This window comes from Helicoverpa armigera, chromosome 5, assembly GCF_030705265.1.
Source record: "Helicoverpa armigera isolate CAAS_96S chromosome 5, ASM3070526v1, whole genome shotgun sequence".
Classification (NCBI taxonomy): domain Eukaryota; kingdom Metazoa; phylum Arthropoda; class Insecta; order Lepidoptera; family Noctuidae; genus Helicoverpa; species Helicoverpa armigera.
Genome location: NC_087124.1, coordinates 6242020 through 6261291, shown reverse-complemented (window position 1 = coordinate 6261291; position 19272 = coordinate 6242020). Strand labels below are relative to the sequence as shown.

The 19272-nt window shown below is 36.3% G+C and overlaps 1 protein-coding gene across 1 annotated transcript in view; it reads right to left on the bottom strand.

Annotated features, from left to right (window-relative positions):
- The window catches only part of LOC110370243 (filamin-A), an 84834-nt gene extending 66199 nt beyond the window's left edge, over positions 1-18635 (bottom strand). Inside the window, exons 1-4 of the mRNA XM_064034927.1 lie at positions 18434-18635; positions 3170-3458; positions 2777-2957; positions 2270-2369 (exon numbers count right to left, since the gene is read on the bottom strand). Coding sequence (XP_063890997.1) covers positions 2270-2369; positions 2777-2957; positions 3170-3385 — 497 coding nt within the window. The 5' untranslated portion in view covers positions 3386-3458; positions 18434-18635. The remainder of the gene's footprint in view (positions 1-2269; positions 2370-2776; positions 2958-3169; positions 3459-18433) is intronic.
- Between the last annotated feature and the right edge of the window lie 637 nt (positions 18636-19272).

Below are 19272 nucleotides of genomic sequence, written 5' to 3'. Positions count from 1 at the left end.
TTACACATAACTTTTTATTTACTTGAAATGCTCAAGTCTTAGAGTAACCTAAGAAGTCCTGGGTTAGCCCATAAGCAGACTAAGCAATTGCTTAGGGCATCAATGCAGTGCAATCATTACCCAAGTGGCCCCTATGTATTGAAAGATTGTGATTAATGGGTAGGTACCAACATAATGTATATCAAAGTGCTTAGAACGGATTATGGGTAACTTTAACTAACGAACTTAAATTATCTACAGCAATGTTTAATTTCAGTAAAATATGTTATTAATGGTTTTTTGTGGGTTTCCCGTTGAAAAAATCAACGCACGAGACATATTTCATATGTAAGGAAGCGAGCGCGAAATTTATTTAGTCTAAGGACACAAAACAAATAAAAACCACTGTAAATTAACAAAGCAAAGTCAAAAAGTAAGATATGCACAGAAATGAAGCGCAAATGTACATGAAGCCGCGAGCGAAGCGAGCGCGATTTTTTCCTTAGAGTTTTCATGAAGTAAACATACCATAAAAAGCCAAAGTGAACAAAAAGCTATAACGGACGTGCGCGAGAAAATGATCTGATGTCTTCTGATTGCGCGAGCAAAGCGAGCGCGAAATTTTTTGTAATATTTTAGAACTCAAAACAAAAATTACTTAAAATTTTGCCCAAACGTACATAACTCTTTGTTGATGATGGCGCCTATGTATTAAAATTTTGGGATTTAAAGTAGTACCGTAAATAAGAAAGTTCATATGGAAACTAGAAGTTACTTTCTTATTAATAAAAGAACTTAAAAACGACGCTCCCTTTTTGCTAGGGTAGACTAAAAAAATCTTGAAAAATAAAAACAACTGTAAAGTGAAGCAAGCCCGAAAATTTTTGAGTTTTGGATCACTAAAAGTCCTAGAGAGACATATATAGTAAAAAGCGACTGTGAAGAGAAGAAGCCGCGAGCGAAGGGAGCGCGAATTTTTTTGAGTATTGGGACATTAAAAGTAGCTATAAGTGATAAAAAATTGAAGCGTAAAGTAAGGAAACCGCGAGCGAAGCGAGCGCGAAAATTTTTGAGTTTTGGGACATAAAAGTAGTGTTTCTTCGATAATTTCTCAAATTTAACGCCGAATTAAACACAAATTCGCCTTGGGCGCCCCTGAGCCCGCGGCGTCCGGGTTATTTGCACAGGCTGCACCATAGGTTAAGATGACCCTGATGCTATCCATTCATTTGGATACAGTTCTTGTAAGTTGCAATCTTTGATGAAATTTAAAACAAAAATAGGAGTAACATTCTGATCAAGGATTGGATGGGGGCGCCTGCGGCGCCCTAGGCCGTCGCCCAACCGCGCCCTACCCTAAAACCGCTACTGACTGCGATATCTGACATGGAGGCGCGAGCGCAGCTAGCGCGAACTTTTTTGGGGATGCAAAGGATGAACCCGTCAAAATTGATAGGGGACGACCAAAGCGAGGGCGGTTTTTCAGAAATTTTATTGCTAATCTACTCATCTATTTTTAGTAAAAATATTTTTATTACGTAATTATGGTTTAATTTTGCCGTATGGGTTAATTTTGCCGCCCCCTAAATAGTGCCGCCCAGGGCATTTGCGCCCCCTGCTCTCTCCCCCCACGCTACGCCAATTGTTGATCTTAAATCATTTTTAATAATTTTTAATTTTGAAAATGATCAACAGATGTAACTGAAACCGACAGTGTAAGTAATATTCTTAGCGCTATTGTTGTGTTTGGAAATATTGAAATCAAATAATTGGTAAAAAGATATATATTTTTTTTAATATAACGTGATAAGTCGCTCGATTTGCCGCCCCCTAGGATGTGCCGCCCGCGTGCGGTGCACGCGCTGCACGCCCGCTTACGGCGGGCCTGGCCAAGGTTTAATGGTATTGTTTGCATTACATCAGCATCTTCGCGTGATTGCATCGTTCTCTGAATTTATCGCATCGCAGTGCATCATAATTATTATTATGCATTGTTGTTTTTTGTGCGATGCTTAGTGAAGATGTAGTTATGCTACGGTTTTAATATAAAGTATGATTTATGCCGGTTCCGGGTATCATTTCAGAATGTTGTGTAGGTTGTTAATTATTTTAGTATCTTAAATCTACGTAATTAAATGAATTATCTACCAGGATATCGAGTAGATTAAATCAATAGGCAATATATACTAGCTCGGATAAACAGCTGTGGCGTTTAAATTCTAAGTAGTACAATTGTAATAGTTAAGTAAACATAATTACCATTTGACTAGTAAGTAGTACAAAACCTTACCTTGGAGGGAATTTGCTGCGCCCGATTTGGTAGCGGACAATGAGTGACCAAATCAAACCCAATATTAGTTTTAAATTCCCGTTCACTATGTCAACGTTACCTGAAACAAGTGACGTAGGAAATAAAGTATACAGTTACAATAAAAATACAGACAGAATGATATTCCCTATAGAGTTCTGACACGGGTAAATGGATCTTTATTGAAAACGAGTAGGTAGTTGTAGCAGCAAACAAAAAGATAGCGACAGTTACTGTTTAATGCAAATGAAAATGGACAGAAGGTGGACATGCAAGATTTTAGGACGTCACTAGAATATAAGGAGGATTTATATTTTATTTTACAGAAGTGTTAAGAAAAATATTTTCTCTGTTTCATGAGAAATATAATTATTAATTCCCTAAAAGCTTCAAGCTTGACCAGAACTAATAAAAATAAAAAAGACTAAAGATATGGACCATCAGCAGGCATATCTTGATCGCATTATTTGACATCATAAAAACACCTACCAATATTGACCAGTTTGACGCCGTCATCTTCGATGGCTTGGAGTGCTGTGGTCACATTCTCCAGCTTGTGGTGCTGGTTGGTCGGGTTGCGACTCCAGCCCTTCAGTCTCCGACCTTGGAGAGCTTCGACTAACGCACATAGAACTGTGCCGTCCCTCAGATCTTCTACTAGATCTGCAACCTGTAGGGTCATTGTAAAATGTATGATTAAAATGTTCAACAACCATTAAATGTCACGGCCAAATTGAAATTGCATTTAAAGAAAAGTCACGGTGCATTGTAAAACAAACAAATTAGTTTCGACATAACGCTGATAATGAAAACAAACTAAGTAGGTACGAATTAGCGAAGCAAGTTGTGTTAACCGGCTAACTCAATTAATACGGTATTTACCTTTATATTCATTGGTTTCAGGGTCTCATTGACCCAATTTCTGAAGGTGTTGGCCTGTATCTCCACCCAGAGGTCCTCGTGGCCTTTGATGGCCATGCCCTTGGCGGCCGTCCCTTCAGGGCTGCGGGCAGCGAGGCCGGCCTGCGTGATGCGCCCCGCGGACCCCTCGGCTGAATGCGCCCGCACCCCTTGATGCGTCACTCTCACCCCCTCCATTATGACACTGGTTATTTTTATTTCATCTATTTAATATCACTTCATTTTCTTTGGCACTGCACATCGTTGTCGTCTGGAAAGATTTATTCATATTATGGAATATGTTAACTGCATAGCTATTGCGAATGGAAATTTCTATACAGGAATCGAGAGTTGCATTTAGAATATTGATAAGTAATAATAGGAATCCTAATCAAGGTTGGATAAATAAAAAAGCAAAGATAAAGAATTGTACTCTTCTATCTAGTTATCTGGTTAGATGTTAACTTAAATAGAAAATCCGCAAAGCCTCATTGTTATGTGCAAATTGTTGCGGTCACATCTAATAACGATGCAAAAAGTCCGTAAACAGTTAAGCAATATCGATGGGAGTAAGTAGCCGTAACCTCCATTTATAGCACGTCAGGCTATGTGCTCGCACGCGGACGGATCTAGAGTTTTAAGCAGATTGACGACGCATTGTCACTTCGATTCTGATTGATGACTGTTCCCGACAAAACTTGACTAGACTCTACCATTGTGAAATATAAAGTAAGATAGATACATGTACTGTTTCAATTTCAACTTCAGCCATTAGATAAATTCTATAAAAACCAGTGTTTTCTCAATAATAAAGATTGTATCTAAAAATCGTACAATCACGTCACTTAAATCATAACAAAAGTAATGTTCAATGTCTTTGATAACAAGGGGCAAGACTTATCAATAATTATATTTTGAGAGCCTGTCCATTAGATTGTCATGGCTTTAATATTTATATTTTGTAATGTCTCAAAACAACACAACCTTCAAAACAAAAAATAATTGGATTCGTCCAACAAAAATGAGACGTTTTATCAATTTCGCGGACCTCAATTTAATTCCTACAAATATTGATATCTTTATAATTGCATTGCCGTATTAAATAAAATACAGTTATTAAGATTTTACGACGTATTCGAGACGAGTCATATTCCTATTTCGGTCGTGTAGTAGTAAAATACCTACAAGTTGCGAGTACATCAGATTACGTAATGTCCTACCTTTTAACTGGCAACAGATGACAATCATAAATATTTATGACCCTGGCAAATATAGTCAATGAAATACCATTATTTACGACGAACTTTCCTTGCTAACTCCTCGTATAATATTATTGTTTGAAATAATATGATACACGTTTATTTTTAAGCACTTTATTGGTATATTGCCTTTTTAGAAGAAGAGGGAAAAGAGTATCACGACGTTTTCTCAAGGTGGATTGATGATTTCAGACTTGTAAGTCCACGTTCCCAATAATTTTTCCGACACTTTTTCACCAGGTGTGTACAAGACACGAGTACTAAGAAAGCACATACCTAAATGAATTTGGACATTTGCAGACATCGTTGAACCAATTGGAATCTGCAGTGTCTTCCTTCGCCCAAGATATAGAAACCTAGCTTGTACCTACTAATCCGGATGCTCATTATATTTTTATCAATTTCTAATAAAAATCTTAAATAGCATGTAAAACCAAAAGGTAGTTTTTAATCGCAAAGCAGCTTACTATTTTATTCCGCTGCGCGAATCTGCGTGACACTATTTTCTTTGGTGTCCCTATTGCTTCTCACTTTGATGTGCCTCAAACGTCTGTTTGTTTAGCGTGTGTTTCATGATTAAAACGTTTGAAGTTCTATAATGCAACTCTTTTGTTTTCCCTAACGCATTATTGAAGAAGATTGTAACTTGCTACTTATTTAAATAACAATGAAGTTACCGTATCGTAACACATTTGCAAAACAAGCTAATTCATTGTTCGAAATTAAACCGCTTCCTAATTCTGTTCGTAATAAATTATTCTCAGAAACGGAACGGAAGTTAAACCGAGTAACTGACAATTATAAAAACCCGTGGGATACTTGCATGACGTGGCGCAGCATCCATTAATTACGTAGGTGTGATCTCAAATAAGAAGATTCAAACCAAACATCGATATATGGAAGAAATGAGAATAATTCCCAAGAGTTATACAAGAGTCCTCGTTATACTTATTCACAAGTTTCCGAGGGTCCGGTAAATGTATTTTGGCCAAACGTAACGATTTTCCTGTTATTTGTAACAAATCTAAATATATCTTCGAAACTTTAAAAAGTTTAACAAATTAGGTACCTTTCCGCTGTACAGGAAACCTTTCAAACAATTTGTTTATATAATTAGCTGTTGTCAACCCCTTGTTATATAATAATTAAAGATTAAAATGGAGGTACGCAGATGCTCGTTTGCAGTATCTGGCGCCCACCAGATGTCTGTGAACTGAGCTAATGTGCGAGGGTTCCGTGTAATCTGCAGTTTGAGATGACAGCCAGAATGAACTAAAGCACATTTGAGTTCATAAGTTATTCAAAATTCTGTGAAAACATCGTTCTATCGAAATGTTGAAAATAAGTAAAATAAACTTTTTCAGGCATGTGTTTTATCGCATTTTCTCGGCGCTTTTATGTTTCGGAATCGCGACCAGGTTTTTCTTTCATTAATGGTTGACGGAAACGCTATGAACATCGCTTTATTGATTTATAAATGCGAGTAGTTAGGTAATCGACATTGACAGTAAAAAGCTTCATTTTCCCATTATGTAAATAGGAAATAACTGAGTAACCAGGTTGCATTACTTACCCATTAACATGCACAATGCTCGGAAATAAAATGGCACAGTAGACGCGTCGCTCTTGGCAATTTAGACAAAGTGAACAGTTCTACTTTGTTATTACAAACTATGATATTCAATTGTCGTACCTTGCTTATTAGTTTTCATTATCCTGTCTTTCTCAATTATAGGTATTCGAGCTATAATAAGTAGGGCGTTACTTTGCTACAGGTCATTATCATGAATTGTCAACAGCGCGTATATCTAATTATTTTCGTTTTATAGTCCTTATTCATATGTGCAGGTTCCTGAAAATGATTTTAACAGAAAGCTATCTAAAATTAATAATGAATGTTTATTAGTACTTTAATTATTGTCCATGGAGTAATTAAGGCTTTTTTAAACCATAAAAAATCTTTTCGAATTCGGTATGAAATAAACATTTCAGCAGCAGTGATTTAACGACCTATAAAAATCACATCCATACTGAATGGAAAACTAACAGGTCCTGTTCCAATCTTTATTGAAATATCATCCCAAACATCGGGCTTTCGACAAAAACGCTAATTAAACATGTTTCCTTTGTACTGCTACACCAGGCATCGTATCAGTTACATACGACAATTTTTCGTGTTTCATAGAGAATTGAAAAACAAATATTTTCGTAATAAATTGAAAGCGTTCGTGTGTCCAATTTTATTCGCGTGAAACGTAAAAATTTTCGCTCGCAAAAACATATTGCATCGAACACGACACTGACGACGCACGTAGACGCGATACATGTTTTTGTTATTCATTTTACACATACAAATCTCAAAAATTTACTTCTGTTTCCGACGTAAAACAACGCGCAATGAATGAAAATATTTCACGATATTTTATACAACGTTTTGCATATATGTTTACTTGGCCAATTGTCAAGTTACTGAGTTCTCAGATTAAAGTGGGTTCTTTCTCATCTTCCCAAATGCACGTATTATTTTTGCCATTAGGTGTTATTATAGAGATATCAGAACATTACTAATTAAAACTGAAACAATACGAGAAGGAAAGATATACAAAGCCGGGTATCATACGTTGTTATTTTTGGTACATTGTTCTATGGAGCTTTTATGGTTCAAAGATCCTTTTTGTAAAGGCGCCACCACTAAGCACTAGCCAAATTCTCATTTGACAATATTTTGAATTAACCGTTGGATACTTAAGAGTACCTACTACCTACGATGGTTAGCAACATTCGTTTTAAAGATAATTTTTATGCCAATCATAGTTTTCAGTCGGTCAGATACCGGATGCCTGATCTTTGTAATGAGCGTACAACCACTCATCTTAATAATGATCTATGAGCCAAAACAAACTATCGGCCAACTAAGTTTGCAGTGCGCGGATTCTCTAACCAAACAGTACATAAAAACAATCGAAGTAGAAAAGTTTCTTTCATCATATATGTTGTTAAGTATTGATTAAGGACAATACATAATAAAGGCGCACAATAATCAAGTATGAAGCTGTACAAAAGAGAACAATGAGTGTATCGGAGGCAGAGCGTGGGCGGCGCGTTTAAATCCGACCGGCTGTATTCTTATGTAAGATATTCTATTATAACTTAATGTAGTGGGCAGAGGTTTGCTACTGATTGTCCAAGCAAATAATAATTATATAATTTGTGATTCGGTAAATACTCTTCCGAACGAAAATCTGTTTAAAGCGTTTTACATTTTCACTATTAAGAACTAACCTGACCACAGCCTTTTGGTTTATTTTGCCCAGACATCATTTTACACCTTTGTTCCACTAATATATTTTCATTTGAAAAGTGATTATTATTTGCATCATCCAAAAAAAAGTTCATGTTTGACCGCTACTTGAACTTACGGATTCACAGCAGACTCATCAATTTAGAAATATCGTCACATCTATTTAAACGATTCACCAATCTTGACACTTACGTCATTGTACTAACAGCCTTATTATCGCGAACATCGGCACTATAGGTTCGTAAACGCATAATCTGATAGAATTTATGCAAAACTCTTGATTGCGATGCCTCGGATGAGGTAAACTGGTTTTATAAACGGGAACACTGATTCATCTGATCGAAGGCACTTTAGTACTTTGAGTAATTTGTTTGTAGTCATATTCAGCTTTTTCTTTGCTGTGGTTGAAAAGGATTTTATAGCAAGCTTTAGCAGGGAACTTGGCTGTAAAAAGTGCATAGATTACAAACTCAGTGGTCACTTGTGTTGTGGAGATTGTTAATGCATCCTTAGGCGATAATTAGCTTAATTAGATTTTCTCTATTGTTTTAATGAACGATCATAGGTTTTTCTTATTATGTAGTACGTCTTCTTGCTGTACTGTTTCCCGTTTTATTTAGGTTTAATGCTAATTAAAGGGCCCTTGATTTATATTGATGAAATACCGCTAATTTCCTATTCTTGTTCAACAAATAGGCACATTAACGATATTCGATTAAAATTTTATGTATTTCTTGAAGTAAACAAGTTAACTATAAAATTAATTGATGTGTTGTGACAATGATTAGGTACTAAGTATAACGGGTAGGTATACGCTTATATTTTTATAGATTCGAGAATGAACATTTAATTTATTGTTTATTTACGTGTACTATGTCCTTGACTATAGGTAACTATTATTGAAGTCAAGATGAAATAAAAAAATATATTTGCCCCAAAACATATTTGAGGAAAGCTGGTGCTCGCATATATCGCCATGTTTGTAATTTTTTTGTTAATTTAATGGTAACATTACGAAGGTAATAATGGCATGGTAGGCTAATCTGAGGAACTGGTCAGAATTAAGAACAAATCTTAAATAAGCTACATTTATCGACAAAGGGTTTCGGTCATTTATCATCCGTTATGCGAAATAGTTTCCTTAGGACGCGAAACCGCATGCGAAAGCGAGTCTTCTAAAATTACTTCTTTTACTTTACGTACCTACCTACTGAATTAGTATCGCCTACACCTTTCCTTACCTTTGTCCTACCTACACTTTTGCTTTTATACAAAGGCAGATAAAGTGCAAAGCTGTAAAGTTCAGGTGAGCATTCAAATGTGAACTTGGTATCGAATGTACTAATCTCGTTGGTTTGATATGTACTTAGATCTTGGCGATAAAGTTAGTAAGTATTTAGAGCAGTTGTAGTCTACTCCTCAACATACTGCGACCCTTCTGAAGAACTTTTTAAAAAAATATTATTTAGTGAAAGAATTAAGTAGAAATTAGTCTATTTAATTCTCCATAATTGTGTTTTGTAAGTCGTCTTCGATAAGTTTAAAGAGACTGTAGGTATTATTGTGGTAGCTATCATTAAATGTATTTGAGTCATGTGCCGCACACACATTCCTCTTCTAATGATTACTAATTAAATGATACCTACTACACAAGGACAGTCACGGCGACATGACTTACCCACTGACGCCCACTGCGTGACGCGACTTAAATAAGTCATCCGTCATCACTGAGGTTTATCTCAATTCCTATAAAAAATACGACGTCTTTACTATAAAAGGAAATCGAAATAGTGCTACTATTACTTTAAGGATGTAAAAATTGGTTCAGTCTATAACAATACATTTTAAATCTGTATTAAAAGGCCTACAACCCGCCAGAGAGGAAGTGGTGACGTAGAAATTTTGATATCGGAGAATTCGGATATTTTGGAAGCTGTTCGTCAATATTTGGAAGAAATTTTTATATATTGATACAGTTGCTAGTAGATTGCGAAAATCTTTGGTACCTATTTGGAAAATACCTTCCTTCATTTTCATATCTACATCCCCCAATATATGGGCACACGATGAATGACCATTCCTATCATGATTACCTTATCAACATAAGTAAGAGAACTCTATTCAAACTGCAAATTGTGTGAAATTATTGTGAACAGCTGATTGTACGAGTCAGCTGCAATTGTACACAGAATGTTTGTAAACGATTCCCATTGATGATGGTGCCGTTTGGATCCTGAATATTCCTGCTATTGGTTCGTTTCAATGATTATTCAGCATTTTCATGATGGCTCACTGAACTAACCATAACTAGTAGAATGTAAAACATGTTTTTGAAATTATCGATTCTGGTTTATTATTTTTTGAGCGAAATAAAATTTATTTCGTCTGTGATAATTTATAAAACATTATTAATAATGTACACATAACTTTATAATATTTCAGGATAAGTTACTGAGAAGAAGAATTTTTATTTTCTTATTCCACAAATCTATAAATACTACTTACTCACGAATAAGGAATAATTTTAAACTGTTGAAAGCATGATAAGAAAATACGGGGAAATCATGTTTCCCCTTTGAAAAACACTGTTGCACACAGTGTTCACGTAAAGTAATGGATTTTCCAGGAATGCTGACCGGTGTATTAGCCCGGATTTCCTAGAACTACTATTGCTATGCACATTATTGCAACGTTTGGACCAATAGGTATCTAAAGTTATTGAACAGCTTTCATCAGATAAGGCACGTGGTATTCAGTATCCTATGTACAGCAATAATAGATTCCATAGACTCAGGACTAATTATATTCAACTAATCAAAGCGCCCCAAATCCATGATTTTGATCTAATCTGCATATTAGGTAAGTATTGTGTGTAATTCTACATAGTAAATCTAAAGGGTTGTTACCTTAGTTCCCGGAACTGTGATTAGTTGTAAATTCCTGGCAGTAAATGTATTTGATTGCATGTTTATTACAAAAAGGTTAGCTGTGGGTTGATTGCGATTGGGTGTCGATGAGGCTCACCACCCACAGCGCTGATTTGAATCAATTTATGGCACGCATACAGATCTTATTATAATAAGGTAAACGCGGGTGAAGTCGTCATGCCCCAATAGTCGTCAATTAATCTTAAAACTTTTATTATTATTTTCTACTGAACTTAAAATGGGCCGGTTTATATATCAACCTATTCTTGATAATATATTGCACAATTGAAATAACAATACGGGGTTTTAACAGTCACGGCTTCTAAGATATGTCATTTGAAAGGTGTGTGCCCTAACAAAATCGTTTTTTCGTGAAGTTCAGCCGTCACAAGTGAAACTCACCACGTGGTTTTGTGTTTTGATTTACATAACTCCAGTGGGGTCTGTGGTATGTTTCTTTGTTTAATTAGATAGTTAAGTTTATTTGCTAGCGATGTAATATGCAATTTGGAATACTTTTAACATAGAAGATATATTTTTTTAATGTGACATCTATTGGTACTTCAAAACTCCCATTTGACCCAAAACCCGTCAATTTTACAATAATTATGACGACTACTGGGACATACTCAAAAGTTGCACCTAAATTCGTCATAATGAGGATATTTTGTGTTTTACAGTACAAAATGCGAATAAATAGCTAATATCGGGACTTTTACAAAATTGATAACTGTCTAGAATAAACATATTTAAGTTTTAGACTACATTTGTTCATAAAACTGCGTTTCTTTTAGGCTTTTTCTTAGGGGTAAATTTTACTCTGTTGGTTCTAGATGCACGTACACAGTCATGTTATTCGATTCAATTCATATGTTTCTTAATGATTAAATGTTGTGTTTTCTATAAGTATGCACTTTCTACGAGTGTTTTTTCAGGTATATGTTGGCAGCTGTAGGCCTCCGCCATTCGATTAAGATCTACCGCTTTGGGTACAAGTAGGTCTAGCAGTAGCCTTTGTTTCTACTGCGCTTGGATTACAATTTGTGGCAAACAAATATTGACTGTTCTTACACTATGCTTTTTGTTCGAAATAACTGCATTTCGTCACGCGTATTGTACCGCGTCTTCCTAACGTGCCTTAATAGCGCCTGTATACAAATTATGTCATTCAACTAGTTTTGACGCAAAAAATATTAAAATCAGTTTTAAAACTAAGATGACATAGCTTCCATCGTTGTCACTAATTTGCTTGTCGTATTCGATATTGATGGGTAAAGAGTAATCTTAAGTAAGATTTTTTTATTTAAAATTGTCTGTATTTAGTGATTGCATGATCGTAATTTTAATAGCAGATCATGACTGAAAGAAACTACAAGCAAGAGGGCCTTTTAAAAGTCATAAAAGCTGTAAATCAAGTGGCCACACACAACATCAGATGCAGCAAGAAAATTTAAAACGCCCTTTTGAGACAACTTTAATGAAATGGTGACACAAAACCGACGATTATCCCTGTATATATATACTATAGAAATGAACCCAAGGACAATCTCCGGTTTTGTGCTAAACTATTGCTAACTATGGATGAAAAGTACTTGGGCTATTGCGTTGGGATGTTAGTGAATTAGGATATAGGAAACTATAGGAACTATGGCACCTGGAAAAAAAGTCGTGATGGCCTGGTGGGTACGATTCCAGGTCAGGCAAGTACCAATGCAACTTTTCTAAGTTTGTATATACTTTCTAAGTATATCCTGCAATGACACCAATGACTGTGTTTCGGATGGCACGTTAAACTGTGTAGGTCCCGGCTGTCATTGAACATCCTTGGCAGGCATCCAGTCGTTACGGGTAGTCAAAAGCCAGTAAGTCTCACACCAGTCTAACAACCCAATACCCCTTGTATTGGGTTGCCTGGGTAACTGGGTTGAGGAGGTCAGATAGGCAGTCGCTTCTTATAAAGTACTGGTACTCAGCTGAATCCAGTTAGACTGGAAGCCGACCCCAACATAGTTGTGAAAAAAGGCTCGGAGGATGATGATGATGAGGAACTACGGCACCTGCCGATGACAATGTATAAAATACATGTTAATTAGTTAATGTTAAATGGCAGGTGGAGACTCGCCACCTCACTTACTGGGCCCCCGGGAATCAGTCGCTAAATTCGCAACAAGAGGGCAACAGGTACATGAGCGGCTGAAGGGTGAGGATACCTCGGCGGACTTTAAACGCAGATCACGCGCTCCCTGTGGGTCCAGCATCACCGGCCCACCCACCACTTACCATGAGGCATCTACCCTCCGAGCAGGGCTGCTAACCCTGCTCTAGCGACTCCACTCTGGTCGGCCAATGATGGCAAGCCAAGAGGCCGGAGATGGGGGACAGTATACTCTCCCCGGAGCACTCGGATATATAGCCTAGCGGGGTCACTACTCCCCGTCATCCGCCTCAGATGCCCTGTGGGGCTTATTAGATATTATTATTATTGTGTTTGAACGGCTATTTGTACCTAATCATATTTTATTTTTTGATTGATACCTTTAAGACAGTAGACAGTTTGAACTGTCTATAGAGATTTTTGCAAATGGTACTTAGCATGCGCTAAGCAGTTCAGAAGTTTTGATGAATGACAACCTTGCCTACATATCTAAATAATTATTTCGCGGAAAGCTATAAATGAATGTGGCTGGTGGCTGGTGGTGGTGGTGGTGTTTTTTGTGAATACTAATTATTTTATTTTACAATTTAAATATTTTACTATAAATAATAATATTTTACTCGTGCTACATATGCACATGACTGCATGGTTATTATGATTAAGAAATATAACATATATTTTATAGACTGGTTTTGTGATTCCAAGCGTTTGATAGATAGGAATATAAATTAAAATACAACTATATATCTGTTTTATTGTATACCTGCTCTTCTAACAGATTATGACCTGCTATTCTAAATAGGAATTTGGTTTTTTATCTATCTACCTATCTAATGTTTCAAAAGCACAAGTATGCTTAACAAATTCAAGCACAAAAAAAATGTACATAACTTGAACCTTATGTTCAAGAGCAGAGAGTTTACATTAGCATTAAAAGTTGACGAGTACTGGGAATATTTGACGAGTATCCGTACAAATCAGACGACTATTGGTACAAATCACCCTTTTTTTACTTTTGCCTTAATAAGTATATAAACCCATCAAAATTATTAAAAAAACATTTGTTATTTAGAATAATGAATAAATACTCTATCACGTCATGCAAAAATTTTCATTTTCTATTGAATATTTAACACACAGTAGCGCTTCAAAGTCAGTGATTTCCGAAATCCGACGACTATTGGTACGTTTACCTTAGTGTGCGTGCTACACAGAACAGCAATATTACTTAGTAACAAGGGTACGTATAAAGGTTATTCGTGCTTTCACAATTACTAAAATATCACCTTTTGGATTGTCGTGATCTATGAACTACTGCGTACCTATTTGCTGCAATTAAATGCGTAGCAACTCGCGGCGGTTTTATTGGAATACGGTTTATGCCACAGTCAGGTTGTATATTTTACATAGAACTAAAACCGAAAGTTTTGCCAATTACAGAAATGTTCGTGAAATTCATGGTGTCAATATAATTTTAGGAAGAATGTTACTTGTGTGTATGTGCCACCTGTATGTATGTATAATCCAAACACAACAAAATAAGACGCCGAATGACAGAAAGTATCGCATATTCGTCAATAATAAATAATTGTAGGAGCACTTCTCCTTCCTTTACATACATAATGTTATTTATTCGCGCTCGACACCTACGACTCGACGTAGATTGATCGCGTGTCTTCGTGATACACTAACCGTGAGTATCTACCTACTGTCTGTGTATCAATATACTTAGCGAGTGATCAGGGATCGACTCAACCGTGAGACGAGTGATTTTTGTGAAGACGAAACAACGACGATCAAGACGTTCTTGTTAGGCGATGCGAAGTCAAAACAAGATTTTTCTGTGAAATTGTATGTAAAGTGAGACATGTGAGACACTTTAAAATCTAAATATTTTCAATCATAGAGTGTTCTTTTCAAACTGCAATAACAAGCTAAATAATGATTATTGAGAGTTTTAATAACAGGCATGGCATGACAAAAATTCTGTAAATATTATATGATTTGGTTTTCCGGAAAATGCTCTCACTTGTAAAGCCTTGAAAACAGAAAATCTATTTCAAGCATGAATAACAATAAAGTAGGTAAATGCTGTTTCAGTTTTACTTCAAGTTTATCTAGAATTAAAGGCAATCTGAATGAAGTTTGCCTTAACGAATAAAGTAAGATGTGTCATAAAGCTTCTTTTTCCTTGTCCCTCAATGTCACTTAGACCTTAGGGTCAGGGCATATTTATATGGAAATGTGGCAGTTAAAGACGGCTCTAACAGTTCAAAGTTGTACACCGGCCTTATTTGCAGAGTTCCTTGATGAAATAAAGAACATTTTGACAACTTTTCTTGTTTGTATTGATCGTTATTGTTTGGGCTTGGCAAGTCCGCAGCTTTGTTAGGATTATAATTTAGTAGGATTTTAACGAAATAATTATTTTTGTTGTATCGTTGGTATTGTGTAGTTATGGATTTTGTATCTTATCAAGGAAAGAGAAGAGTAAATATTGAACATTTCGACAACCACAACTTTATTTAAACCACAATGACATTTCTATCAATCCTATAACGTACCTGCTTGGCATTTTTTTGTGAAGATTCAATATTCAAATTGTAAAATTACGAAATGATCCATTGGAATGAATTGACATAGAAATGTCAAATAGGTCGTTAAGAACGCATTTTAGTGTAATATAATAACATTGTAACCACAGCATGTAACGCTTTTGTTATACCCCAACAATATAATACAAGCCACATGCACTGTTATGCTCATCCATCAGCTGTGCTGTAGGAAGCGAGTTCGGTTCCGTTGTCGTCATTCGCGCTACTCAAGCGCACGCGCATAGCACGCACTCTTCCTACGCGAGCAAATAGGTTTTATACTGATCTACTTATTGGAGGTGGAATACTCTCGATAGATACAAAAGAGATCATATTTTAAAAGTATGCATCACTATTTTGAGTTGGCTCAAAAAAATGTAGCATTTTATTTTTCCGAGATTTATATGAGCTTTTTTATTAAAGTGTGGTTCTGGGAAATCGTTTCCAAAATGGAACGTATTTTTACTTTGCAGTATTTTTTTTAATATATCCTGTAACGTATATACCTTTACTGTACCTACATGATGTTAAAATGTTATACCTATATAATAGGCTATTTGTTCTCAGGTCACGCTAGATAATCCTCAATGTCTTAAAGCACTCATTACGAAGCACCCACCCGTGTTGTGTTCATTGTTGTTTATAATAAAACCTGATTCAAGATACTCTAGTTTACAATAAGTCTAGACTAGTAGGTTTAAGAAGTTTCAAGGAGTTATAATTTGCACGTATGTGGTCACACAACTCGTTTTACACATGACAGCCTAATACTACGCGTTTGTCGAAAATATTGAAAAATAACGCATAAAACACACCGAAATCTTTTTGAGGTGGTTAAATTATACGCTTCTCAGAAACCTGCAATCCTAAACCAAATTCTTTATTTTTTATTTGTGAATTTAAAGGTTTGCAAGGCTGGCCTTTTTGGAACTTAAAATAGCATAATTACGTAATGGTGGCTTGTTGTAATCAAAACAAACAATTCTATTTGAGAATTTGTAGAATACATGTAAAATCATTATTGAACGTCCATAAAAATTATGACAAAATGCCTTGAAATGAAACATATCCGTAGGCTCTAAGTAGAGCTTGAAATCAAGCCCAATTCTGAATAATAAATACATTATGTTAGTGACAAGTGACCAGCAGTCAGTTTAGCGAATACGTTGAGCCGTCTGTTAGCACAAGACATGACCGGTTAAACTGTGACGTAATTGTAATACCAACGCTTTGCTGGACGTTTTGTAATGCCAGATACTCGCTGATTTGACCACTGCAGCTGCCCACAAAATATTCATCTAGTGACATACACACTGATTTAATACGGTGACCAAGCATAAATTACGGACGTCCCAGTTGACTTTATTGCAAATATTGCAACCAAAATTATTTGTTAACTAGCTGCAGTCCGCGGTACCACTCGCTTTATGTGCGCATGAAACCGTGCTATTCAGAAATAATGCACTCTGTAAATAAAACTTTATAAATTATCACCTCTTCACAAGATTAGAATTTATTTGCAACGAAACGCGATATGATATTTGTAAAGTGCGAAATGGAGATCCACAGTTTAAGATGTTGGTTTTCAGGATAGGGATCATTTGACGTTTCGATGAATTGAGATTGACAATTTGGCAGATTTGATAGTCTCAACATCAAACACCATCGTGATCAATATAAATACTCCCAAACTGAGGAAAATCATAAGGAGCTGAAAGAAGCCCTCTCAAAGATTACTCATTGTTCGCTACTTTTTCAATGTTGCTAACAACACAATACCTAAACGTAACAATAACGGCCTTAGTTAGATATTTTTCTTGGATTGTGAACGAAGTAGGAGTGTGTGCAAAAGGAATAAAGCCGAGGGGTGCTAAAATTGTATAATTTTATTTTTAACAAGCGGCTAGCTAACGACGTGCTTCGTGCTCGGCTGCGTCCGATAATGTGTCGGCCATCCACGTAGAAACACCTATCTATAACTTATATATTACTTTACACTTTATAAAATATTTCGAGCGCATTTAACAGAGATATCGGTAAACATGAGCTTATGGAATGAAGTATTTTGACAGAGTTATGCAAACAGTACAGCCGGAAGGATATCGTTTATGAATTTCGATACACAAATAGTGGTTCCGAAATGTTAATATTTTTTATATTAATTTCAGTATTATGTATGAAGTATATGTATGTATACAGTAGGATGTATGATCTATAAATGTCCCTACAATTTTTTCAAGTATTTATTAATGGTATGGCATGAAACTGAACATGTAAAGAAAAACAAAGACCGCTTGTGCTGGTTTTATTACTTAATTAAGTAATTACCTGTATTTGTTTAGAGTATTGCATGTATATAACGAGCATGTAGGTATATAATTGATGATGTGACTCGACATCACAATGTTATTCACATCAGATGCTAAATCATGATTGCTTTTTGTATTTATTTTTTACCGTTCATGTGAACCGCGAAGGTTTGTTTATGTCTTTTGGTAAAACACTCATTTGCAAGAACAAAGTAGATATGAATAAGGTTTTTCCTCACTTTTAAGTCATTGTTGTACTGTGAATTGTGATAAATCAGTGTTGTAGTGTAACCTCACGACACGTGCGCTGTGGGTGGAGTGCGAACATATTATACAGCATGATGTCATTAACGCGACACTCCGTAATATTTGTCACTTTCTGTACTTGGGCAATATGCTCAGAATGCGCAGGCTTCGATGACATACTGCTCCATTTAACATGTTATGCAAGCACGGACCGGTCCAATGCAATCACACTGGACTCATTCACAAAATCAGATGCACCTGCTTTGAATATTACGACGCTGTCATAGTACACACAGCCTGTGCATGAATTGCCTCTAAGACAACGCTGATTTTAGTATAGACACCTGATAAGCATGTACATAAATGCTAAACTGCATAGCTAACTTACAAATGCCCTTGTTGATCGTAAAACATTAGAATAATATTGAAAACAAAGTATATTCTGCACTGTTTACCTTGTCGGTATATAACTAGGAGCACATTACACCATGTTTCTGTCACTTCACTATGTAAGCACTGGTATTGGGTTTGTTTTGAAGGCTTGCAGCACAAGTGTTCGCAGCGTGTGGCGTGTGCGCGTATGGGCGCCGAGCATGCGCGGGCGAGGCACTGGCCGCGGAGTGACGGAGGCAGCAGGTTGCGCGGGAGTGCCGCCCCGCCCCGCGCGCCGCGCTCCCCCGCCGCCGCAAGGCTGCCTCTGCGCCGCTCGCACAGGTATTCCGACTGTGACGACAACGTGCCCATTTATGTCTTTGGACATGGTTGATGGCCATAACGGCCATATGGTGTCTTGCACTCGGCGCGATTATGTTTTTTCAATGGAATTCAGTAATAGTAGAGAATTACCTCAAGGTGTGGGAAATTATTCTAAAAAATGCTGGAAAATTACTTTCAGTGCATTGCTTGCAGTGTTGTTACGTCTTGTCTATGTAACTGGTTTTTACATATTGTCACAAATCGTATAAAACAAACATAAAATTGCAACCATTGGCCATAACAGGTTGTTAGACGCATTCCAACGTTTTAAGACGATCAATTTCTTAGTAGAATCTTAGAGTGAAATACTTTCAGTTTCGATGTTCGCTGCTCAGCTGCCGTGATCACTGATGGTGTAGGCAGAGTAGAGATTTCATTATACATATCTAATAAAGGTAGCTGCCGATGAATCCTTTTATGCAAAATTTAATTTCGACGTCTTTCTCAGTTTACTTTTATGACACAAGAAACTTATTTTCAAAAGGTTAAGTGCTTATTACTTCTCTGTCTGCTATCTTTGGCATTTATGAAGTCTCCT